Here is a 24,600-nt window from a genome sequence, read left to right as displayed (position 1 = left end):
AAGAAATTCCATCACAAATCTCAGTTTGACTTGACCACCCCTCGCAACAGGATTTATTTCCCTAGGTCACATATTAGAGCAGGATATAACAATGTATTTTAATTTGATATGTGCATGTAAATGGAACTGTATGGTGTAGTGGGACTGATATCCTGAAGCCTCATATTAATAAGACTAAAAATGACGAACCTTGCTAAGGTCTTTGGTGGTCATGTGACGCAGCACCTCTGCTGTGATTCGATGATGAGCTATAATTGGCAGGTAATGCTGAGCAGACAGCTTACACAACATGTTCACCAGGTCCTGATCCACACCAACTTCCTGTAGGCAAATAAAACAAAGTGGTTAATGCAACAAAACTTTAACATCTTAATATGATTGGCATCTGAGTCACAAGTTTAGAAAGAACCTAACCTGCATGCACAGCGACAGAGGCTTGGCAGCCAGCAGTCTTTGATACTGGATCATCCAGTAGTTTTGCTGAGTGGAGTCGCTCTTCAGCTCCATCTCCATCTAAAGATAATATATAATATGTTTAACATCAACGGTGTTGACTAACTGTATATGGTTGTAATGACAATAAAGCCTACTGAACTTGTTGGCTCGTGTAAAAAGAAAAGCAGCAGGCCAAAAGAGCTGGGTTCACAATGACAGTTTCATGTGCCTTCATTAATGAATAACTAGAAAATGTTCTATTACATGTAAATTACTAAAAATTAAATAAGTGTACTAAGTCAGTGAAGATAACATCCTGGGAAATGAATCCCAGAAGATTATAAGTGATTTAAAGAGTTTAATGATATATACAATGTGGTTTGCTCATATTATAATATTTGCTCTTCAACCTGGTGTATGTAAAGGAAGGGGCTCATGCATTTCAAGATTGTAATCTAATCACAATACTATACTGTACTAATAATGCATGGTTGTAATTATCTAGGGGTCACTGTTTTTTTTTCCATACATTTTCAGAACCTGAACTGAGCTCATGGGTACTGTACATTGTACTGGATAATTATATGATTAAGATGATGTAGGGGCATGCCTAATAAAGAATCTGTTGTGTGTATGTGCATACACAATATCACAGGTTACAAGTGGATTAATCCTTTAAGTTGATTTATGATTTAATTGCTCGGTTCCACAGCCGCCTTACCAGAATCTGTTTGAGTTCTATCTCCCTCTGGTCCTTCTGTTTCAGCAGCTGCTGGAGCATATCAGACAGAGCTGTCCTCTGTTCTGCCAATGCCTCCTGACAAATACCACACACACACACACACACACACACACACACACACAAAAATACAAAATCTTTATTAATGCATAAATAGCTGCTGCGCAATCATGGTGTCAACCTGTGTGTATTGGAGTAAAGTGACAGAAGCAAAATAATCAAATAAATGAAGAAAAATTAAAAGATGCAATAACAAAAGGATGAAGCAAAGTATTTTATGGATAGAATATCGAGTTCATTATATCAAGATGCTGTTTTCTATACTGAACAAAAATTCCGCTGTTCTATATACAGAAATATTACACTCTAAAACAGCCAAATCAGCTTCTACATTTCCAACATACCTGCAGGGTTTCTGCATCCAGATTTCTCCTTTTAACCTCCAGCTTTGTCAGCTGCATTAACTCTGCCTCAATTAGCCTTATCTAGAGACATGAAGACATGATGAGGTGATGCCAAAAAGCAAGAACCAATAAGAAGTCTCAAAGTGCCCCTGAACCATTATATGATTAGAAATGTTTTAATGGCCAAGTATCCAATAACATGGCTGTAGCTATTTTGAGCTAAACTAAATATAGCTAAAACTAATTAAAATTGACATCTTTTAATTTGGCCAACAAACCATGACAGCTTCAAACTAATTAGCTGGTTTTTTTTTCCTATCTCAAGGTTTCTTCTTTTAAACAGATCTATGTGACTTAAGTGCTGCTTTTACACGTCTGTATCTAGAGAATTGGAGTAGGCCACCTAAAAGAAGTTTCTGAATGCAGGGGTACTTTGAACACTACAGTAGGTGAGTCTGCTGGTAGTATGTAAACACAAAGGGTTGACCAAAAATGCTGAACAATGTAGGAGCAAAAAAAAAAAAAAAAAAATGGCCAGCTGCAAATGAACTAATAACTAAATACTGAGATTCAATATGAAGCTCAAAACTAATTCAAATGTTCAATAGTAATAATGTCTGCACAACCATTCCAACCTGCTAATGTGTGTAAGTAAACATTGCCTCTATTCAGTGGGTTTCTGATTTCTGAGATTCGCAACCAGGACTAACTCAGCGCCTCATAAAAATTTTTATGAGACCACACTTAACTTACTGCTAGATTAAAAATGTTTCTCTAATGCTGGCATTCTCATGCTCATGTGCTCAAATAATGTGTTTACAGCTGAATTCATGCAGATGCACAAAACTTCATGAAAACCAAAGCTCTAAAACTAAATAACAAACTGCTCCTAAGTGCTGTTGTGCGAAACTTTCCTTTATGCAGCTCAGAAATTGTAGCACATAAGCTATGACTAACTTTTATACACTGCCTGGCCAAAAAAGTTTCCCCACATGCCAAGATTTTGTTCAACTGCTTTTAGCTTTAACTGCAGCATGAAATCTAGTGAAAATGATTCCTCAGGGTCTCAGAACCACTCTTTTATAAATTAAGTCCTGGAATATGCTTGTGGCATCAGGAAAGAAAAACAAAATCATTGATGTGACAACCTGGTCATTCAGTACATTCATTTTATTGACACATACAATAATGTTGCCAAGCTTAAACCTGACTGAAACGACCCCGGATCATAACACTGCCTCCAGAGACTTGTACAGTAGTGGGCACTATGCATGATGGGTGCACTTCTTACCCTGATACCTCATCACCCTGGAATAGGATTCATCAGACCACATGACAACTGTGCAATCTTTATGTTCCCTAGCAATCTGAAGCCTTTTTCCCCCTGATGAGCCTCATGAACAAGTGGCTTTCTCACGGCCACACAGCTGTTTAGTCCCAATGCTGAGAGTTCTCATCACATTGGGTTTTTGGAAATGCTCTTATGCTCACTATAAAACATAGTTTCGAGCTCTACTGTAGATTTTATAGTCTGCAACTTCACTAAGAGTTTGTGATCTCTAATTATGCTCGATCATAATTTGTTTCAACCACATTTCTTCCACAAACTAATTCAAATTCAAAATATCAATAATGTCTACACAATCATTCCAATTTAATCAGGTGTGTACGTGAACATTGCCTCTACTCAGTAAGTTTGTGTGTTTTTTGAGATTCGCAACCAGGAATAACTCAGTGTTTAAGGTGGAGTCACTAAACACAAGAACATGTGTCTTAATCTTAGGACTGACAGAGAACTTGGACCTGATTCATAAGTCTTTTAGTAAGTTGCATTAAAATTTAATGAGATCAAACTAAACTAAAACTTCCTGTTAGATTAAAAATGTTTCTCTAATGTTGATTTTCTCATCCTCATGGGCATATCAAAAAGTTTATGGTTAAAGTAAATGGTTGATTGTTTTTGTTGCTTGATATAATAATTTGACCCTTTTAAAACTGTGACCCTTCATTGGCCAGGTAACATATACAGAGGGACCCAAAAATTTTATACACACTCCAACATGAAAAATGTATGCCTTTTTTTGACGGTTACATGATTGTATCAACGATGGTGTGACTACTGTATATGTATAGCAATATGTAATACTACATATTGCTATACATATTGCTACACAGTATTTTTGTATTCTTTGTATATCTACACACACACACACACACTGTACTGTGTGGGGGACTGATTTTCTTAATTTTCATTAAAAGTATGCAGGCAATTTGAAAAATAAGCCATTCAAACTTTAAATCGAGTATATAAAATTGCAAATCATTGCCAAGTATACTCAATTCCAGCCTACTTATTGAGCTACAGATTAACAAAAGTAAAATTATAAAATCTCAAAACTTTTGAAACCAACTTTACAGTATTTGCCATGACAAACAATTTATGGATAAATTCTTTTGAAAAGAAAAAACAGGCCCTCTCCTGGGCTCTTGAGTAAGACCATTAATCCACAACAGATCAACACTATACTAGATTGTATAGTGACCTTCCAAACAAAAATAGATATATAAATAGAAACATAAATGTAAACCATGATATCTACCTGATTGCGAATATAGCCATGCACACTGTCCCTTTGGAGCTGCAAGGCCTCAAAGGCTGCCTTCTGCATCTCCTCCTGCAAGCAAGACAAACCAAATTTGCATTCATGGTCTCATTAATTGTAAAATGCAATAGCATTTGCCAGAAGGAAATCTGATCCTGGTGCAGCACTCCCGTCTGAGTAACAGATGAACAGCCTTTTACCTCCTGAAGGATCTGGCTGATGGCTTTGCTTTTATCAAGCTGCTGCAGGGCCAAAACCTGCTCAAACTTCCTGTCCAATGTCTCCATACTAAAAAAGAAAAAAATAAGGCTTAAAGCAGAAAAAAGCCCACAGTGTAGTAGTCCGATGAAAGCATTTGCTTGTACCTCTTGCAGGCTTCAGACACCATATTCTGTCTCCTGGCCTCACTGGCCTCCTGCAGTAACCTCACTGCATAGCTCTCAGATAACATGGTCTGCATAGCAACTGTACAGATAGATAGAGACATTGTGAGCTGACCGATTAATCTCATCAACTGCATGGGGATAGAAGACCAAAAATCTAGGTCCTGAAAGGAATTTTTCCTTAAATGGGAAGAGGAATTTTAAAAAGTCTAAGAAAATAAAATTTTACAAAAATTGGATCTTTGGTAGGAGGGACAGCATCACTCTCAGAGAGACACTATCCCACCTTAGACATTGTGTACAAGTTTGAATGTAAAAGAGGACAGTTATGCATCATCCGATCAGCCACAAGATTATGACCACTTGTCTAAAATTACATTCGTCCCCCCCTTTTGCCACCAAAACATTGACGCACTATGGGTTCTGACTCCATTCTATTTAAACCAGCATTATCCTTTGCAGCAATTTGAGCTACAGCAGTTTTTCTATTGAATCAGACTACACTCCCAAATGTGCGTCAGTCAGACTAGGCCGCCCATGACACTGTCACTAGTTTTTCCTTTAGTGGATTACTTTTGGTATGTTCTGACCACTGCAGAATGCAAACATCCCACAAGTGCTGCAGTTTTGGAGTTGCTCCATTTTTGCTTGCCAATGTTTTTCTGCTTTGAACACATCGACGTCAGGGACAAAATGTTCACTTGCGGTCTGATATATCTCACTCATTTCCAGGTGCCACTGTAACGAGATATTGTAACTAAGGGTACTGTGAAAAGGTAACTAAGGCTACTGTGATGTGTGAACGCATGGGTCAAAGCAACTCCAAAACAGCAACTCTTATGGGATGTTTCAAGTTTCCAGTGGTCAGGACATACAAAGATGCCCAAGGAAGGAAAACTGGTAAGCCAGTAACAAAAAATTTAGTATAAAAAAGTTATAAAGTATAGAAGTTATAAAATTTAAAATAATAAAGAGTAAAAAATAAAAGAGAAGCAAAATGTTCCATTCTGCCTTTGTCCCGCCTGTGATTTCACTTTTGGTTGACCATTTGTTTTGGGTTTCATGCCAACCGCAATTCAAACACATATGAATTTATCGCCAAACTTAGGAGCATCTTATCCGTATCTGATGCAGAAAAGCTAGTTCATGCATTCATGACCTCCAGACTGGACTATTGTAATGCATTACTAGGTGGTTGTCCTGCATCCTCAATAAACAAGCTTCAGTTAGTCCAAAATGCAGCCGCCAAAGTTCTCACTAGATCCAGAAAATATGATCATATAACCCCAATATTATCATCCCTGCACTGGCTACCTGTTCAGTTTAGAATAAATTACAAAATAGTATTACTTACTGTACATACAAGGCTTTAAATGGTTTAGCTCCCACATACCTAACCAGTCTTTTGATACGCTATAATCCACCACGCTCCTTAAGATCACAAAACTCTGGACTTCTTGTAATTCCCAGAATTTTAAAATCTACAAAAGGGGGTAGGGCTTTTTCATATTTAGCTCCAAAACTTTGGAATAGCCTTCCAGACAGTGTTCGGGGCTCAGACACAGTTTCCCAGTTTAAAAGTAGACTCAAGACGCATCTCTTTAATCTGGCATACTGTAACTCATCCCATAACTTCATACTTCAGTACATCTATCCTGAATGGCAACTACACTAATCCTCTCCATCTGTTCTGTACTTTTCTACCCATCCCGAGGCATCTGGAGATTGTACCAGCTTCAGTAGACAAAGGCCAACCCTGCGAGGATCCTGAAGCATCCAGAGAAGGACCAGCTCCAGCTGAATTCTTTATATAAATTAAATTAACATGAAGTCCAGTTCAACATAGGGATGAGTCAGTAGGTGCAGAGGGCAGATGGGATCTGGATCACTGGGAGCACAGGAGCAGGATGTGTAGCTCCAACCACAATAAGGCAGAATTCAGCTGGAGCTGGTCCTATATATATATATATATATATATATATATATATATATATATTTTTTTTTTTTTTTTATGAATTTATATATATATATATATATATATATATATATATATATATATATATATTTTTTTTATGAATTTATTTCATTTTTGTGAAGCTGCTTTGAGACAATGACCATTGTTAAAAGCGCTATATGAATAAAATTGAATTGAATTGAATATGCAGTACTAATCTTTTCTTTTTAACCTCTGTACATGTTTAGTTGATATCCAGTCATTTACACCTGAATACATTTGTATAAATACATCTGTATAACTTGGCAATCGAGAGTGGGAACTACAGTTATTATAACAATATATTCATGAATAACAATTTGTGGTTCCATGGTTCCAACACACTCATGTGGCCTATCACGTAGGGATGCCACAAAACCTTCAGTAAAGTAAAATTAACTAAAATTACTTTGACTCTGAGGTTTTAATTAATTGTTGAATGAAAACATGCAAAACATCCCTCAAAATTTTTGCTGAATTAGGTTTAAATTCATGCTATGTACTGTGGAACCTGATTTGGTTGTAGACCGATTTGTTTTTTTCCCTAGGAATACATGTAAATAGAATTAATCCGTTCTCTGTCACTATGAACTATATTTACCTTTTAATGTATTTTGTTTCCATCACAAAATAATTAAAGTATTAAAACGCTTTAACTATACAAAAATGATTCAGCACTAAATATGAATATAAACTGTACAGAAGAGAGTGAACACTTCATTTTAATATGTACCGTTAATGCACTTTTCCTAGAGAGACTTACTGATGTGAAGAAATGGAGGAGAGAAAGATGTGTGGGAAGGAGGTTAGGATTGGAAGGATAGTCCCCCATCCATAATAACACTGGGTAATTCTCCTTCACTGGTTTTCTTTTTTTTTGCTTCCTGCCCGCTGGTTTGTAGGTGGCAGCAATTTTCACTAAAAATCTATCCAGAGACATTTTGGATGGTGATGCACAAAGCCACTATATGGTTCATATGGTTCAATCTGTTTACCACAGACATTTTTTAAGCTTGGGCGTCACTCCACTTTGCACGAAATCTTTTATCATGTGAGCGATTCGCGACAGCGGACTGAGCAAAACTGATGCTGGATGGTGCACTAAAGGCTTTGCTCAGCTGATAGTGGCAGCGGGGGATGGCTGGATTTTGGTCGAGTTCTGAGGAGCAGTTTGTGAACAGAGAAAAATTTTAGACAAATTTTTCGGTCGTAAACCGATTTGTTTGTACAGAGGCATGCGTGAACAGGGGTTCCACTGTACTAAGGCCATATCGTAAAGGACCTGCTATTTGGGTTCCATTATAAATAAAGATAACTTGAGAAAATCTTCAGTACAGTGAATTATAGAGATTTTTTTTCCTCTGGTCAGCACTAAACTACAAATCAACCTGAAAAATCCTGGCAGATTTATCTAAGCTGTAAAATACAAACAGATATTTAAACAATGAGCATGCCAAATTCTTCTAGCTAGTACTGGTGAATAAAATTATTTTGATTTCTGAAATCATGTTGTGTCATGTTGGGACCTTTTTATTAATACTTTTTTAGTGTGAAGATTAACTTTGTATCCCACCTGCAATATCTCTCTTTCTCAGAGTGCTGGCTTCTTCCTGGGTGACGGCAGTAAGCTGCTCCATCCGGATTCTAGATGACGAAATAAAATCTTAAAATAAGAACCAATTCTGTGCTTTGTGGCTATTCACCTGAAAATCATAAACCTGATCTAAATAAGATCCTGAATAGCTGCTACAAGATAAATCTTTAGTGCTGAAACCTGTGGTTTTTAGTGTATTTCACAATAAAGCAAATGAGTGACCCGGTTTTCCCCGGGTCACTCATTTGATTCTGGATCTCTGAATCAACCAAAACCTGGCCAGGATGAAGCAGTTACTAAGGATGAATGAATGAGTGATAATAGACCAGAGACAGAAGCCTAATGGATTGTGTGTGTGTGCGTGTGTGCTCTGAACCACTAGTGCACATCATAGAGATCTGTTTGGAGCGAATAATGTGTTTAGCCTATTCTATGTCTGTGCCAAATTTAATGTTCCATCCTGAAGATCAATAACAAGCACTTACCGATCTTCCTCTAACGCCTGCAGAAATTCGGCACTTTTTGCTTGGCTGCAGAAACAAAAATTCTCAAAGTAAGACCAAGTAAATTCTGCTTTCTCTTTTAAAAGTGAAAAATGTACTTCATTTGTTCTCGCACCGTTTGTTGTCAAGCAGCAGATTAGAGATACGAGAGGTGATACTGGCTTCAGCTCTTCGAACTTTTTCCAGCAGCTTCTGCCTCTCAGCCTCCTGGACCTTTTGTTGCTGGCTGACACCCTGCTCTACTCGCTCCTGCTCCTGGAAACACACAGATCATACGAGAAAAGTATATGCATAAAAAAAGACAATATCCCGAATTATATCCCGAATCTCAATGTTCATCAGGACTACAGTGCCTTGCAAAAGTAATCATACCCCTTGAACTGTTCCATATTTTGTGATGTTACAACCACAAACATAAATGTATTTTATTGGGATTTCATCTGATGGACCAACACAAAGTGTCACATAATTGAGAAGTAAACCAAAATGATAAATGATTTTCAAATTTCAAACAAACAGTATGATGAAGCTCAAGGAATCTACCAGACATGTCAGAGATAAAGTTGTGGAGAAGTTAAAAGCAGAGTTCATTTATTTAAAAAAAACAACATGTTAAACATTTCACGGAGCACTGTTCAATTCATCATCTGAAAATAGAAAAAGTATGACACAACTGCAAACAGACCAGGCAAGGAGAGCACTAATCAGAGAAGCAGCTTACTTTTTGGAAAATTAATACTGTGTGGGGATGTTGTGGGGATGCTTTTCTTCAGCAGGGACAGGTAAGCTGCTCAGAGTTGATGGGAAGATGGATGGAGCCAAATACTGGCCAATCTTAGAAGAAAACCTATTAGAGACTGGAGACAACGATCCTAAACATAAGTCTTATTGAGAATCTGTGGCAAGACTTGAAAATTGTCTCTACAAACACTTTCCATCCAATCTGACTGAGCTTCAGCTATTTTGCAAAGAAGAATGGGCAAAAATTGTATTCTCTAAATATGCAAAGTTGGTAGAGACATACCCCAAAAGACTTGCAGCTGTAATCGGAGCGAAAGGTTCTACAAAGTATTGGGATTTTTCAGGTAATAATTTGTAAAGAAATTTGAAAACTATTTATCACTTTTCTTTAACTTAAAAAAACAATGTGCCACTTTGTGTTGGTCTATCACATGAAATCCCAATTTAAGTACATTCGTTATTGGAGAGAGAGATTGCGAGTTCGATTCCCGAGTGATGCTGTAACCTCTCGCAGCCGGAGGTCTAGAGAGAGCTAATTGGCCGAGCTCTCTCAGAGGGGAGGGATGAGAGTTACTTAGTGCTTCTACATTAATCATGGCTCTACAGCCAATCAGGGGCGCTTGTGAGCTCCCGCAACCACGGCGTCACGTGGTTTGGAGAAAACACGTGATAGTCTTCGGCCCTCCTGACAGAGTGGCAGTAGTAGCCTTAATATGGAGCCCCCTAGCGACGGGGAGGAATTGGACACGACTAAATTAGGGAGAAATATGGGGGGAAAAGTGTACATGTTTTAAGAGAAAACAGTGAATACGAGTGTCTAAATAACCATCACGTACTTAAAAACGTGCCTGAAGGGTTTCATTTATGTGTGGAAAGATAAATGTAAGACACTTTTCTGATGGCCAGTCATTCTGCAGGTTTTATGAAACATACAGTGTATCAGTGTAATAGGTAATTTTACATAGGTGTATATGTTAATATGTGTAGACTGACACAAGCTATAACCTGTAACATTGGATATATGCCACGTGCTAAGGGTACCAGGGTGGGGTGTCTTCCCCCATCCCATCCAGTGTTCTCAGAACAAGCTCTGGATCTACTGAGACTCGGACCAAAATGAAACAGTCACCAAAAAATTTAAGAGTGAAAACAGGTTACCAGTTTGACCGAAAGGAGCATGCACTCTTTGCGTGAGTTGTTGAGAAGAAGAAGCTGTGTTTGCTCTCTTTGTTTCTCTTCCAGGTTCTTCTCAAAGTTCAGCTTCTCCAGCTGCTTCTGCTCCTGATAGGACCAGACAGAGAGGGAGGTAAAAAAAAGATCTTTAAAAAAATTATAATAAAAATATATAAAATCCAATGTCCATTATAGTGAACTAATAAAGACTGTCCCAGCATACCTTTATCTTCTCATAGTCCATAAATTTGCTCTGCCATATAAGAGAACGAGTGTTAAATCAGTAAAGAACACATTGTATGGAACAAAACACATCTTCAGTAAAAAACATCTTTACATCTACACATATACAACTTCAGCTAAGACAAGTATGATGTCCAGAGTTTGTGCACAGATTCAGATATAAGGCATTTACCGCACCTTAGTCGACTACATCTGGTAGTTATGGAAAAGTTATGTCTAATAACGTAAAGTATACACCCTAACGTTACATTATTAGGCATAATTTGTCCATAGCATCTTAGTTCACTGTCCCAGATAGTTAGTCACATGTAGGAAGTACCAATTATCAGTTTTTTTAAACTCTCACCTGCCAGGCTAGATCCTCCCCATCAACGCAGTCCAGGCTCGACTTGTTGCTATCGTTTTCTAACACGGGCAGCAGGTACTGTGAGGGAGGACAATACTCCAGCCCCAGCTCTGCAAAACACACATTAAATCAGCCGTATTGACAGAAAATAATCACAGTATGTAATTTATTCAGAGTTCTGTTTGACTGTGGAAAAACTGTACTTTTACCTGAGCAGAGAAAGCGCTGGATTTCTTCTGTGCCTGCTGTACAGACTGAGGCAGGTGGGTAGCTCATAACGCACGCATCAAGGGTCAAGCTCTACACACACAGATTTTGACCTTAAAACTCATCCCAAATAACTTCATAATTCCTGGAAATATGTTGCACTGGCCCACAAGTGTGCAGGGTGTTTAAACCTAATCTCAGAAATAGATCTCGAGGAAGTCACAGGAAGATAAGAACTTTAATAGATACACGTGACCTGGCCAAAAAAAGTTGCACACTCCAAGATTTCATTTAGTTACCTTTAGCTTTAATTATAGCACACAACGTGTTGGCTAGTTCATGTGTGAAAATGATTTCTCATGCTCCCAGAACCACTCTTTCATGATGCGAGTCCAGGAACACATGTGCCATCAGAGAATAAGAACTCCAAGGCAATGTTTCCAGAGGCGACTATATATTACAGGTGCATTGCTTCATGCATTTACTCAGATGGCCTTATTGCTCTGGAACTGGGTCAATCTAAACTCATTAGATCACATGACCCTTTTCCATGGCTCCAAGGTTCAATCTTTAAGCTCCCAAGTTAATTTGAGTCTTTTTCTTATCTGATTAGCCTCAGAAAACAAGTGGTTTTCTTATGGCCACACAGCTGTTTAGTCCCAATCCTTTGAGTTCTGATCACACTGTGTGCATATGGAAATGCTTTTACTTTCACTAATAAACACACGTCTGGTTTTAGATTTTACAAGCGATTTCATGAATTTTTTTTAAGACCACATTCCTTGCATAAAGTTGACAGTTCTGCAGTATTCTTCAAATTTCATAATGTGTTCCAGTAATTTTAAATTTCCTTATTTGTTTTCTTGTCCCTTATTTGTTATTTATTTATTTTTGGCCAGGCAGGGTGTACGAGTAAAACGCTCGGTTAAGGTCCTCATTTCCTTATATATAGCGCCGAATTAAGCTGAGCTTCCACATCCACATGGAGTGCGAAATTGGATTAAACTGGTTTCACGTTTACCTCAAGGGTTCGGACGTTGGCCAATTCTTTGGGCAGCTCTTTGATGCTGTTTTCACTCAGGTCCAGCGTGCGCAGACTGCCCATGTGCCCCACAGACGAGGGCAGCTCACGTAGGCAGTTCCCTTCACACAAAACAAAGTCCTAACGTGATTATTCTTTCTCAAAGAGTTTTCTTTTAATTATTTACACACTGCAGAAAAACACTAAAATGCGACACTTGAAACTAACTATTAATTCAGAGAGACGGACAGAAACGATATCTAGTCTTCACCCAAGCATTTCTCAAGCATTTCACTGCATATCGTACTGTGTATGACTGTGTATGTGACAAATAAAATTTGAATTTGATTCACCCAAACTCAAATCCGCACCTTTCATGTTTAGTGTCTGTAGATTCCGAAGATCGCCTATAGACACTGGAAGTGTCTTGATCTGGTTATTTTCTGCATTTAACACCTACAGAACACCATCACCATTAATATGGTTATAGCCACAGTAGAGCACAAAATCTGAATAGAATAGCATGAAACAAAATGATGAAAGTGTGACCTGCAGGGAGGGCAGCTGTCCAATATCATCTGGTAGTGATGTGAGCTTGTTTTCGTGGAGGTCCAACACCTTGGGAAAGGAAAAAGTAGCACACTGAACACTGGCCGTATATATGAAATGAGGAATTTTTTCATATTTCTGGCCTGAATGTCATACTTTTATAGTTGCCAGTGAGGTTATGACACAGCTTTTCGGTACCAGTGACTTGAGCTCATTTCCACAGAGGATGAGCACCTGCAATAAAATAAACAAATGAACAGTTAACGCAATGGCTTAGATTTTTTACTCCAGCGATACTTAACAATGGGATACTTCAAAATATATAGGACTATGTCTTGTGGCGCCCCTTTTAGTTCACATGAAATTAAATTAGTGAAATGTGAACAAAAATTTTACTGAGAGGCTGCCTATAGGTACAATTTAAAAATTGGTTGTTTATGTAACAACTTCAGCAACCTCATCTCCCCTCTTGTCTTTTTTAAACACTAAACATTCAGCATCACCAGCCTGATCATCTGTCATCATCTGCACCTGTTTCTCAATATTTCATGCCTTAAAAGGTTTATGCTTTATTGATTCATAGGTCACTGTGTGGCTTAACAAACAAAAACCATTCCTTTGAACAGGTCAGATCCAGGGAGTGGACTGAAAATGCCAAAAAAAAAAAGGAGTGGGGTACAGTACTGTATATACTGTATATATTTACGTCACCTTTTTCTGAAGCACTTTGCAGATGGAGAAGACATTGGATGGAACCTATGGAAAATACAATTTCTTTGTAAATAAACTTCAGAAATTCAGAGTCACATCTATCATAACATTTTACTGCAGAGTTTCCCTGTATATAGGCTGTACGCCTCAAATGTAACTTGGCACAGAACCAAATCTTTTGTGCTTTGTGTCCAAGCTGAACACAGCACAGCAACACGGTCAGATGGAAGTCCAATCTGTGTAGAACTTGACTACACCGGTTTGATGTCCAGTTGATGGGACTTAAAACGATTTTAAGATAGAAATTTTAACATTAAAATTTTTTCCACCTGCTTTTAAAGTCTCGAAAAATATATTTATACAAACAATGTATGTGTGCTTGTTTAATGTTGGGATCAATGATACGCTTAGACAGAGGACAGAGATTTACAATTTTTTTTCCTATGAAAGAAAAATATTCACCCTGAATGACTTGCTGATCTTTATAATCACTTACTCACTTGGACTAACTTAATCCCCATACCACTTATCCTGTACACTCTTGCAGGGGGAGGGGGGTGGTTGGCTGGAGGCTATCCCAGAGGACTTGGGGCAATAAGTGGGCTACGATCCAGACAGGGTTCCAATCCTTTGCAGAGCACAAGCACATATACACACACACTATAGGCAATTTGAAAGGACCAAATAGCCTAATCTGCATGTCTTGGACTGTGGAACTTGGAGGAAACACACTAAGTACTGAGAGAACATGCAAACGCCACGCACACAGTCATGGCCGGAATCAAACCTCAACCCTGGAGGTGCACCATCATGCCATAGATTTAGAATCTATACATTTATACCAAATTGTAACAAATTCTAACAAATATTATTTAATAAAACACAAATCTGAGTTTTATTTTTAAACTTCCATCATCAACATGTTAATCTACTTCCACTTTGGTTAATGATTTCCTTCATTATCCAGGATGCTGTTCGACTATCTTCTACTATCAATCCATTGGGATTCAGCTCTTGCTTCATGTCTACATAAAAACCATGATGCAGTAGCACTTTAATCCTTTAGTCTGTCCAGCTCTCACAAACTCTTCTAGATTTTCTATACTGCTTATCCTGTGTACAGGGTTTCCAGGGCCTGGAGTCTATGCCAAGAGACTTAGGATATGAGGTGAGGTACATTGTGGACCCTGGGCATTTTTTGTAAACACAGATTAGACTAATCCGCATACATAAGTGCTGTTTGATTTTTGAAAATTTCTCATCCTATTTAAAATGTACACACAAGACTGACCAGTGTTCCCCAAAGTGTGGTAACAGAGCAGAGAGAAACAAAGCTGTGTATAACATTCATTCAGTCATCTTATTCTGTGACCAGGGTCACAAGAGCCTTGGGCCTATCCCAGGAGACTTAGGGCATGAGGTGGAACACACAACACACACAATTTTGGGAACACTAATTTCCCTAATTTGCATGGTTTGAGGCTGTTGGAGGAAACCCATAAAGCACAGGGATAACATGCAAACTCCACGCACACAGACCCGAGGTGGGAATCGAACCCAAACCATGGAGGTGCTAACCACTCCACCACCATGTCACCACTGGAGATTAATACAGCTGTCATGATAAATAAGCGATACTAAAATAACTTGATCACTGCTCACCTCTGTAAGCTCACAGTTAGAAATGTCCAGGATGTCATCTGCACCTGCTTCTTTAGACTGTCAAAGGAACAAACATGTGACTCAAACAAACATAAAACTACAAACGCAAAGCCTTAAACCCACTAGACACCTTCTCACACCGACCAGACATAACTGATACTCCAGGCGTTTCTTGGACTCCTCACTCGGCTTCTTCTTCCTGTAGAACAGAGGCATCCTGCATCCAGAGACTCTTCAGTTCCCTTCAGTGTCCAGCTGCTTATTCCATACGAAGCTGTGTTTCTGTCAAGCTACAGAATGCCAGAAGCGTGAAGTAATCGACTCAGTGTCTAACTGGCGCTGCCATGAGAGACAGAAATCCACGAGAGCTCAGTTAGCTAGGTGGAGACTTAGCTAGATGTTAACCCTCTCACAGGTAACCAGGCCGCTGGGTAGCAAGCTGTTATATGGCCAAAAAGTAATTAATAACTTTTAAAATCCCCCTTATATAGAGTAGCTTTCCGGTGTTTATCTCTTTAGACCTAACCCTAACCCTAAGCCATGTAGAAGAGAGCGAAAATAAAGCGGAGGGTGTACACACTCCCTGACGTCACTAATCATAATATTCCTCCTGAGTACTGACGGTAAATGCAATCTCGCGATACTTTAGAGTCTCGCAGTATTTCGAGCTGAAACGTTCCACACGGTTAGTCTCGCGATATTTCGTCGTCCTTTATTAACCCGCTCTACGCGGTTCTCGTTCCTTTCCCTTTTCTCTTTAGGTGGTGAAGGTGCAACAGTAATCGGTCGTCCCGAATCCGGGTTCATCCGACACTTTCACCAATTCAAGCCGAACTGAGCTCAGCGACAACATGCCTCCTAAATTCGACCCCAACGAGATTAAAGTCGGTACGTTTGAAAAGGAAGAAAAAACCTGATAACATACAGACGGAGTGTTTTATTCTCATCGAGAGGCCTCGGATCTGTGACCAGGCCCGGGGCTATTGACGGCGTGTATGGGTTAGTTTATTTTAGATGTTGTCGAAGTTACATATATTTTTGTTTTAGTTAACAATGTAGCTAAGCTTACTACTTGTTCTTTTGCGTGGAGACAAGTTAAGGATTATAACGTTGACGGTGGTGAGCGTAGAGCACGTGCTTGGAGCTCTGACCTAGCGTGGGCTGGAACTCGTCTTAAGTTTGACTACGTGCAATTTATCAGCCTTAATTACTCCAATTTTTGCTCTTTTTATTTTATTTACTGTCTAAACAACGGAAAAGCTGGAGTCCATGCGACTTTTGCCATTGTTCATGCGTAGGGCTGTGACGTCAAACAGGGTTTTTAGCGCATGGCTTTCAGAGCAGTAATTTTAATGGCTGCTAAAAGCTATAGCGAATTGCTTTTTTTGGGCCTCAACGAACACACATGACTGAATGATTTTTCAAAACAAAGCGATAGCTCTTCATTTTGCTAAAAAGTTTGAAATGAATGACCGGTCGAACGTGTACGAGCGGATTTAACCTGAATAACGTGAGCACAGACGCGACGCTGGGCGCATGCGTGGATTTTCGTGTAGGAGAGGCTAGATATGATGTCTCAGCTTCAAAAACTACAGAGTAGAAAGCAATTAGTCTCGTAGAATCCAAGACCCAAAACGAGTCAAGACGATATCAGGGAAGGATGCATAAGTTTACCTACTGGATTGTAATTATGAATGTGAAATTATGACTAAATCTGATCTGACCACCCCACAAAAAAACTAAAATTTAACCAAGGTGAACGTAGCCTTGGCTCTCCGAAGTCTTCACCTTTTGTAATCACTTTTAGTCCCCCTTTTTTAAGGCAAGTCATGTCATGCTTCCCTGAAATTTTAAACAAGTTAACTATATTCCTGCTAGGAATCTTGCATTAAAACTAGTTTAACTAGCTGTATGTAGTGTAGTAAAAAGCTGTGTATTTCTCTACCAATTGGGTATTTATACAAGCCCAGTTCTAGTATCAGGTTAAACTATTAGGATCGTTTTTTAGTGAATACCAAATTGAATTAATTACTCTACACAGAGTACAGAGTTGATTTTCATCTGAAACATAACCGCTGGCTGGAGTGAAACACCATCCTACATCCAAGTTTCTAGACACTACACACACACACATTAGGGAAGACCCTAATACAAGAACTCTGCTTGTATAAATCTCTCAGTGCTGTTTTTAAGTGACATGGTCTGTAGTGCAGTGTAACCTATAGCAGCTAAAATTATGGCAAGTACAAATCTTGTTCAAGGTACACAGTTGAATGTTTGGTTTAGGTCTACAGTAAAGAATGACTTCAGAAGTTTATTTTTTTTATAGGAAGCAGTATTTTGACCGACTTGGAAGATAATCACATGTTTACTTAAACTAATCCTTTACATAATCCGTTTCACACAACTCATGAATAGGTTGAAGGTGCTTGTTGGTGAGACTCTCATGACAAAGCTTAGTTGTTTGAGTGTTGTCCCCCCACCACTACAAAAATTAGGACTCGCTTAAGTTTATAGATCAGTGAAGTTTACAAAAGTTATTTGAGGCTGAGACTATGTGCAGGTGGACTATAAGTCAGCAAAGAGAGCAACATGTAATTTTGGTATTTTTGCTTAAACCATGTGGATTTAAAGTGTAATGAGAAACAGAAAGGCTTTTGTTTTTAGTTGGGTGTATATATACAAGTTGAAGTCAAGGAAATGCGAGGTCTTGGTTTTGCCGCACTTAACCAATGTAACCCTGTAGCTGAATTTTTGAATTAAGAGTTTTTGTTTTAGAAGAGACATGTGTAGTATAATCTGTACGAATGTTTAATGAACAGCCTCCCGCCACTATGCTAGTCTGTAGAAGTGACTGGGTATAAACCAGTGGAGGCTGAGAGAAACCCAGCTCTAGGAAGCAGGGCTGCTCTATATGATGGGTAACTCTGTGCCGAAAGACCTGGAACAGACTGAATAAGTCACTGTGTACTAAGAGGCGTATCTATCTAATCATCTAATACTGACTTTGTTTAACTCCTCAGTGTTCATGAGATGCACGGGTGGAGAGGTTGGTGCCACTTCCTCTCTGGCCCCCAAAATTGGACCTCTGGGTCTGGTAAGTGACACTTTTATTCTTTTACATTTTAGGACTAGATGCCTAGAACTAGTTTGTCTTGTGATTAGCCTCCCGCCACTATGCTAGTCTGTTTAAGTGACTTAGTATATTCCAGTGGAGGCTGAGAGAAACCCAGCTCTAGGAAGCAGAGCTGCTCTGTGTGATGGGTAACTCTGTGCCGAAAGACCTGGAACAAAGGAAACCTACCAGTCAATTTTTAGCTTTTAAATGAGAGCACGGATCAGGATTCAGTAGTAACAATGCTTATTATGCTTCTTCCAGTCCCCCAAGAAAGTGGGTGATGACATTGCCAAGGCTACCGGTGACTGGAAGGGTCTGAGAATCACTGTCAAGCTGACCATCCAGAACAGACAGGCAGCGGTAAGCATTCCCTGTTTAAAACAGCATGTACTCTGAAAGAAAATTTATCTTTTTGTGTGTTTTCATGGTTCAGGTAAATACATGGCAGACCAAATGATTCAGCCTATATTAGGTTGGTTTTAATTATTGAATCTATAATTAACTCAGCATAATTTCCGATATGTCCAGATGCAAACTGACCTTTTTAAGTGTAAAGCATTTAAATGTTTATTTCTATAGTGCCAGTGAAGCTTGCCAGTTAGGAAAGGGCAGGGATAATGATGGGATTGTTTTTTTTTTTTTTTTTGTTCTTTTTAAGTTAACATGCAGTGAGTTGCATAACAGAAAACAGACTCTACCCCTTGTCCCGCAATTTAAACAGTTAACCTAATTCAGTTAGTTTTCTGTTTTGCGACCATGGAGGTAGAATTAAGGTTTATTGGGCGTTGCATGTTGATTGAATCATGGCTGAATCCTATTATTTTACTTAATCATTAGACACCTGGCACATCAGCACGAATGCTGAAATGCTTTGTTGCTTGACTGTGTTTTCCAGTGCTTACAGACTTGTCTTGTCACTTTAGATTGAGGTGGTTCCCTCTGCCTCTGCCCTCATCATCAAGGCCCTAAAGGAGCCTCCTCGTGACAGGAAGAAGGTCAAGAACAGTAAGTCAGTCTGCTTGCAATTAGTGAACATCAGTTGATATTAATACAGCATTACTTTAAACAAACCTACCTATAAAACAAATGAAGCACTATCAAAGTTTCATTGACTTTTTGTTTTATTGGTAAAATACATACCTAATTTGAATTGTAATCATTCATAAGCATTAGTCATAAGCATGAAGGAAATAAATCAGCATTGTTTAATCTCTGGTCAATGCGAGTCAGCCTCCCGCCACTATGCTAGTCTGTGTGAGTGACTTGGTATAATCCAGTGGAGGCTGAGAGAAACCCAGCTCTAGGAAGCAGGGCTGTTCAGACCGAAGGGCAGCTCTGTGCCGAAAGACCTGGAACAAACTGCCTGCTGAGTTAACACTAGATGAATATGCAGTCTTAATAATGTAAATGGTTAAAGTATTCAAAGTGTGGATTAGCTCTAACTGTTGTATGTTTCCTGCAGTTAAGCACTCTGGTAGCATTACCTTCGATGAAGTCGTTGGCATTGCCCGAGTCATGAGGCCCCGCTCCATTGCCAGAGAACTTTCAGGTGTGTACAAGTTTCTATAATACAGACCTTCTGCTCCAGCCTCCCGCCACTATGCTAGTCTGTATAAGTGACTGGGTATAAACCAGTGGAGGCTGAGAAAACCCCAGCTCTAGGAAGCAGGGCTGCCCTATTGGATGGGTAACTCTGTGCCGAAAGACCTGGAACATCTTTTCAAATCATTTCTCATACTGACATTTGAAACACTTTCAGAACTGACAGGTGAGATTAAGCTAACAGTTTGTCCTGTTTCTCCAGGAACCATTAAGGAGATTCTGGGCACAGCTCAATCTGTTGGCTGCACCATCGATGGCCGCCTGCCCCATGATGTCATTGATGACATCAACAGCGGCAAACAGGAGTGCCCATCTGTAAGTGCAGTTTGTATCTGTTATGATTTATATTATAGTTGGTGCACCAAGTACTAACAACTATTTTTATTTTTAGGATTAAATGGCTGACATGGAGGAATGAAAGCTACACTGTTCAAAAAATAAAAGTTTTTGGAAAAATAGATTCATTCTTTGTTTGTTTACTTTTTAAACATTAAAATACTTTACCAATAGATAAAATTGAAAGGTTGGTACCAACACTTTGTGCACAAGGTTACATGATGCATCATGTTTACATAGATTTGAAGGCAAGATTTATTTTGGGATTTTATTTAGATGTGTATTGTCTATTTAGACTAGGCCATTAATACAATTTGACTACAGTACTGTTACACTAGGATCCTACTGTTTTAAGCTTTTTAAACTAGTCTTGGGTAATTCCCTTTTGTTGGGACCAGCACACATGCCTGTAAGATTACAATTACAGCCATCAACTATATGAGCTAGATCCAATCAGAACTAAAGGTGTGAATTTAAGCTGCTTTGGGTTTAACAAATTTAATTATTTCTTTGAAGATTTTAATTAGGACCTACTGTAGTTTAGCACAACTTGAACACTGCTCTTTGGCTAATGCTGTGCAGTTTTACACAAGTGCTCACAGATTGCAACATGCAGCAGACATTTACACAAAACCCGTTTAATAGGAAAAAGCCTAATGTCCTACAAAAGTACAAATTGATTAGAAAGTATTAAAACATTTCTCGAAGGTCTGATATCAGCAAAGTCCTGATCCAGATGTGAGGAAACTATTAAACATCCTTGTCTGTTTCAAACATTGCATTTTCCACATTCCCTGCATCTTTGAATGTACTGCCAAAGCTTCTGTACAATTTATTCCAAGGTAAAGCACCAAAATACATGACTTTTCCACACCCCACCAACAGTAAAACTTCACCTGCAGACATCAATTATACAAAAAAAAAAAAAACACTTTTTAGAATTTATACACTCACCCCATCGGTTCAAGCTACATCTACACTGATTTCTTTAATTTCTAAACTTGGAGGATGAAGATAGAAAAGTATGTATACTGCTAAGACAACATGAACTTCAAACATTTAGGACACTTATATAGACCGGATACAGCTTGAAGTATCTTTTAGTCCTGTGCGTTTTTTTTTTTTTTTTTCAGACATCAAGTGCTGGCTGTTTGTTCTCTCTCCCCCCTCCTCTGGCAGGAACCAGGGCTGTAGAAAATATTGCTGAACCTTTCCCCTCAGTTCTCCACATCCTCCTCCTCTCCCTCATTCTCTCCATCCTGCTCATCCTCCATGTGCTCTTCTTCATCCTCCTCTTCCTCTCTGCTCTTGTCATTTTCCTCTGTGCCGTTCTTCTTCTCTTTATCCTTGCGTTTCTGTTCTGAGGCTTCTTTTTTCCCCTTCTGGCCCTTTTTGTAGGCTGTTGACAGAAGTTTAAAAGCTTTTGCTAGTTCACTTCACTACATGGACAGCAGAGGGCGCTAAACATTACACTGCTTATTTAACATGAAAAAGCAACAAGACAAGCAAAAGACAACCATCAGCTTAAAAAAGAAAAAAAAGAAAAGCTGTTTTTTATAAAAGTAAATAAAAATTGTATTCATTGAAATTCAGGTTACTTGACCAGTAATGTAACTAGGTATGTCTGGTCATACTTGTGTATTTGCAACATTACAGACAGTTTTAATACAAGTTACCTTCAAGAGCCTCACGCAGTGGAGGCAAGAACCGCTCAAACTCCATCTCCTCCATAGCAGACATCACATCCCCTGCGTTCAGAGTCTTCCTTTTGGCTTTCATGGCAAAACTATTGGCACTGGTAATCAAATCAGTAATGTCAGTGAGTGTCACCATGATAGTGCTTTATGCGATACAGACGTGAATTTCTGCCAACTTACCATGATGTTGCATACAGAACAAATACACTGGCTGCTTGGGATATGGCTCGTCTTGCCTCTTTTGACACATTTACACCATCTGGTAACTGAAAGAATAACAAAAAGTTATATAATCAGAAGTTATATAAAATCAGTCTCACGCACATTTTGCATTCTCTAAAACGCTTATGGCACGATGTTGCTGTGGGCTGGACATTATCCCTGGACACTGCTCAGGTCACTAGGCAGGATACATCCTGGACACACACACACACACTATGAGCAATTTAGAAAAGCCAAATATCCCATGCAAACAGACCTGAGGGTTTTGAATCCTCAACCATGGAGGTGCGAGGCCACAGTGTTAAACAGTAAGCCACCATACTGCCAGCTTTAAAATTATAATACCGAAATGATGTTGCAGAAGGTAGTGTTGCTGCCTCACAGCTCCAGGTTCGAGTCTGTGCTCAGATTCATATGTACAGGTTTGCTCTTTGGGTGTCTGCTGGTTTTCTCCCCAAAACATGTGGACTCTGATTTGACACCTAGGTGTGAGACTGTGTCTGTAAAAGAGAATGCATGGTGTCTGCGATTAGCTTGTCCCTTTCTCCGTGTACCGCTGCCATAAGGCCCAATGTTCTGAGTATACGCTCAGAATCCACTGTAATGGTGAGCAGTATTAAGTGGCTACTAATGATGAATAAAGAAATAAAGAAAAAAAGTTATTACGCACACCCACTCTCATCTATACTCCTTTTTCACGGGGGGCCTGGACTAGACTTAGGGCACGAGATGGGGTACACCCTGGATAGGGTGCCAATCCATTGCAAGGGCACACACACACACACACACTATGGGTAATCACATATGGGCCAATTAAACTAATCTGCATGTCTTTGGACTGTGGGAAGAAACTGGAGCACACAGGAAACCAATCAAGCATGGGGAGAACATAAAAGTTGCATGAAAGTGCTGACCACTAAGTCACTTTGCCGCCACATTTATTACGCAGGAGTGGAAATTAATAAGCGCAAAGCTAAAAATGCTAATGGCTGCATCTTAAACGCCTCCGTACAGTGCAAGTAGTGCACTTGCAGGAGAACACTCCATCACAGATATCATGTAGAGCTAGTGCGCATGTGCAGGGAGCGTGCAGCTGTTTAGGACACTGCCTGACTGTAATCCATGCTGATGAAATAGAGCAACACCTGCGGCTTTGTGTGCCGGCCCAGGCCTCAGAAACTGAACAGGAACTATTAAGTACACCTGGTACTGCAGAAAGTGTTTAAAGTATGGAAGTGTGCGATAATGTTGTACTTACAGCCTCTTTGATGATGCGGGTGATGACAGCGTTGGGCAGGTTCAGGTCCTCCGGTCTCTCCGCCATTACTACCGCACACACTTAGCACAGCTAGCCTGCGTTAGCCAAATTAGCGAGGAAACTTCCCTTCCGAACTCAGTTTTACAGAAGAAACTAGCGGCTATTAAATACAAGAGGTTTGTTAGGCAGTAAGCAGTGTATGAGGGTTTATTACGCAGCTGCCTGTGGAGCTAAACATTAATCCGGGAAGTCCAGCGACTAACTGTTAGCCTTTAGCTACCAACCGACTACAGTAAGCTGTAACTATGAGAAATAACAAACCGGAAGCTAAAGAGTTCTCGCCGTCTACGTCGGTATTCAAATCGGAACGAACTGTCACTCTCGTACCAGGTTACTGGTAGTGAATGAGGACCTTTCAGACATTAGACCGAGGGGAAACAACAAACACTACGAGCACAGAAGTTTGTTTTGGAGCCCGCTAAACATCCAAACCACGAGTTATACCTTTGACCTTTTCACGTCACAGAAATCAGCCAATAGACGGCGGGTGTTGTTAGTATCAGCTAAGTTCATGTCTCAGTCTAAGCTAACCGTGTTCAAGTCAAACCCCTGAATTTTGCACAGATATAGGAGTAAACACCTCCTTTAATTTATCTAAGGATACTATCAAGGTAGAAAGAGCAATTATGCCATGATGATCTGACTCCCTGCTTGTATGCTATTTTCACTACCTGGCCTCCCAAGAAACTCTCTCTCTCTCTCTCTCTCTCCATAACTAACCTTACAAAATGATTGCAAAATATGTCAAATTTGTAAGATCAGTTATATTAACAAAATATAAGCTTCATGAAATCAACTTGGAGCCATCAAAACAAAACATGCATTTTAACATGTAATTTTCAAAACTATCACTTGATCCAAATAAAAATCTACATAAACATTAGTAATTAAATAATTAAATTTAATAGTATTGTAGTTTTGTATGACTACCACCAGTCCCCCTTCTCTCTCTCTCTCTCTCTCTCTTACACACACACACACACACACACACACAAATCAT

The 24,600-nt window shown here is 39.3% G+C and overlaps 3 protein-coding genes and 4 non-coding genes across 8 annotated transcripts in view; 5 read left to right on the top strand and 2 right to left on the bottom strand.

Moving 5' to 3' along the window:
* lrsam1 (leucine rich repeat and sterile alpha motif containing 1) overlaps window positions 1-15,916 on the bottom strand; it is a 31,332-nt gene extending 15,416 nt beyond the window's left edge. The window contains exons 1-21 of the mRNA XM_053485072.1: window positions 15,452-15,916; window positions 15,308-15,364; window positions 13,646-13,690; window positions 13,091-13,168; window positions 12,935-13,003; window positions 12,757-12,841; window positions 12,386-12,507; window positions 11,367-11,457; window positions 11,158-11,267; window positions 10,792-10,821; window positions 10,554-10,676; window positions 8,770-8,909; window positions 8,637-8,681; window positions 8,131-8,201; window positions 4,547-4,646; window positions 4,382-4,469; window positions 4,179-4,253; window positions 1,579-1,659; window positions 1,157-1,252; window positions 415-513; window positions 190-321 (exon numbers count right to left, since the gene is read on the bottom strand). Of these exons, the coding sequence (XP_053341047.1) occupies window positions 190-321; window positions 415-513; window positions 1,157-1,252; window positions 1,579-1,659; window positions 4,179-4,253; window positions 4,382-4,469; window positions 4,547-4,646; window positions 8,131-8,201; window positions 8,637-8,681; window positions 8,770-8,909; window positions 10,554-10,676; window positions 10,792-10,821; window positions 11,158-11,267; window positions 11,367-11,457; window positions 12,386-12,507; window positions 12,757-12,841; window positions 12,935-13,003; window positions 13,091-13,168; window positions 13,646-13,690; window positions 15,308-15,364; window positions 15,452-15,523 (1,809 nt within the window). The 5' untranslated portion in view covers window positions 15,524-15,916. The remainder of the gene's footprint in view (window positions 1-189; window positions 322-414; window positions 514-1,156; window positions 1,253-1,578; window positions 1,660-4,178; window positions 4,254-4,381; window positions 4,470-4,546; window positions 4,647-8,130; window positions 8,202-8,636; window positions 8,682-8,769; window positions 8,910-10,553; window positions 10,677-10,791; window positions 10,822-11,157; window positions 11,268-11,366; window positions 11,458-12,385; window positions 12,508-12,756; window positions 12,842-12,934; window positions 13,004-13,090; window positions 13,169-13,645; window positions 13,691-15,307; window positions 15,365-15,451) is intronic.
* Window positions 15,917-16,032: 116 nt separating this feature from the next.
* rpl12 (ribosomal protein L12) lies at window positions 16,033-20,485 on the top strand. 2 transcript variants are annotated; one of them, XM_053485783.1, is made up of 7 exons: window positions 16,033-16,195; window positions 18,331-18,404; window positions 18,687-18,785; window positions 19,349-19,430; window positions 19,888-19,974; window positions 20,230-20,342; window positions 20,419-20,485. In XM_053485783.1, exons 1-7 carry the CDS (start codon window positions 16,159-16,161, stop codon window positions 20,422-20,424), a joined length of 498 nt encoding a protein of 165 aa, XP_053341758.1. In that variant the 5' UTR covers window positions 16,033-16,158; the 3' UTR covers window positions 20,425-20,485. The 2 variants fall into 2 exon arrangements, with proteins under 2 accessions (XP_053341758.1, XP_053341759.1); XM_053485784.1 differs by having other exon boundaries at window positions 16,185-16,306.
* Window positions 18,133-18,259, top strand: LOC128512689 (small nucleolar RNA SNORA65). The gene has a single exon (XR_008356313.1). It is a non-coding gene; the product is annotated as a small nucleolar RNA SNORA65 (small nucleolar RNA).
* Window positions 18,476-18,602, top strand: LOC128512688 (small nucleolar RNA SNORA65). The gene has a single exon (XR_008356312.1). It is a non-coding gene; the product is annotated as a small nucleolar RNA SNORA65 (small nucleolar RNA).
* Window positions 19,659-19,785, top strand: LOC128512691 (small nucleolar RNA SNORA65). Its single transcript, XR_008356315.1, has one exon. It is a non-coding gene; the product is annotated as a small nucleolar RNA SNORA65 (small nucleolar RNA).
* LOC128512690 (small nucleolar RNA SNORA65) lies at window positions 20,017-20,143 on the top strand. The gene has a single exon (XR_008356314.1). It is a non-coding gene; the product is annotated as a small nucleolar RNA SNORA65 (small nucleolar RNA).
* A 392-nt stretch (window positions 20,486-20,877) lies between the features above and the next one.
* pole3 (polymerase (DNA directed), epsilon 3 (p17 subunit)) lies at window positions 20,878-24,039 on the bottom strand. Its single transcript, XM_053485785.1, has 4 exons — window positions 23,541-24,039; window positions 22,241-22,326; window positions 22,040-22,158; window positions 20,878-21,762 (listed from the first exon to the last, which is right to left on the bottom strand). Exons 1-4 carry the CDS (start codon window positions 23,604-23,606, stop codon window positions 21,581-21,583), a joined length of 453 nt encoding a protein of 150 aa, XP_053341760.1. The 5' UTR covers window positions 23,607-24,039; the 3' UTR covers window positions 20,878-21,580.
* Between the last annotated feature and the right edge of the window lie 561 nt (window positions 24,040-24,600).

This window comes from Clarias gariepinus, chromosome 24 (assembly GCF_024256425.1).
Source record: "Clarias gariepinus isolate MV-2021 ecotype Netherlands chromosome 24, CGAR_prim_01v2, whole genome shotgun sequence".
Lineage (NCBI taxonomy): Eukaryota > Metazoa > Chordata > Actinopteri > Siluriformes > Clariidae > Clarias > Clarias gariepinus.
This window is presented reverse-complemented; position numbering and strand designations above follow the sequence as displayed.

What these genes read in the sequence shown, in the direction of transcription:
- rpl12 (XM_053485783.1), top strand. Translation starts at nt 16,159, where the DNA reads ATGCCTCCTAAATTCGACCCCAACGAGATTAAAGTCG. An exon ending in CCCCAACGAGATTAAAGTCG is followed by an intron (nt 16,196 to 18,330) that starts GTACGTTTGAAA and finishes TTAACTCCTCAG; the next exon opens with TGTTCATGAGATGCACGGGT. An exon ending in CATTGCCAGAGAACTTTCAG is followed by an intron (nt 19,975 to 20,229) that starts GTGTGTACAAGT and finishes CTGTTTCTCCAG; the next exon opens with GAACCATTAAGGAGATTCTG.
- pole3 (XM_053485785.1), bottom strand. Translation starts at nt 23,606, where the DNA reads ATGGCGGAGAGACCGGAGGACCTGAACCTGCCCAACGCTGTCATCACC. An exon ending in GTTCTGTATGCAACATCATG is followed by an intron (nt 22,159 to 22,240) that starts GTAAGTTGGCAG and finishes TTTGATTACCAG; the next exon opens with TGCCAATAGTTTTGCCATGA. An exon ending in ACTGCGTGAGGCTCTTGAAG is followed by an intron (nt 21,763 to 22,039) that starts GTAACTTGTATT and finishes TTCTGTCAACAG; the next exon opens with CCTACAAAAAGGGCCAGAAG.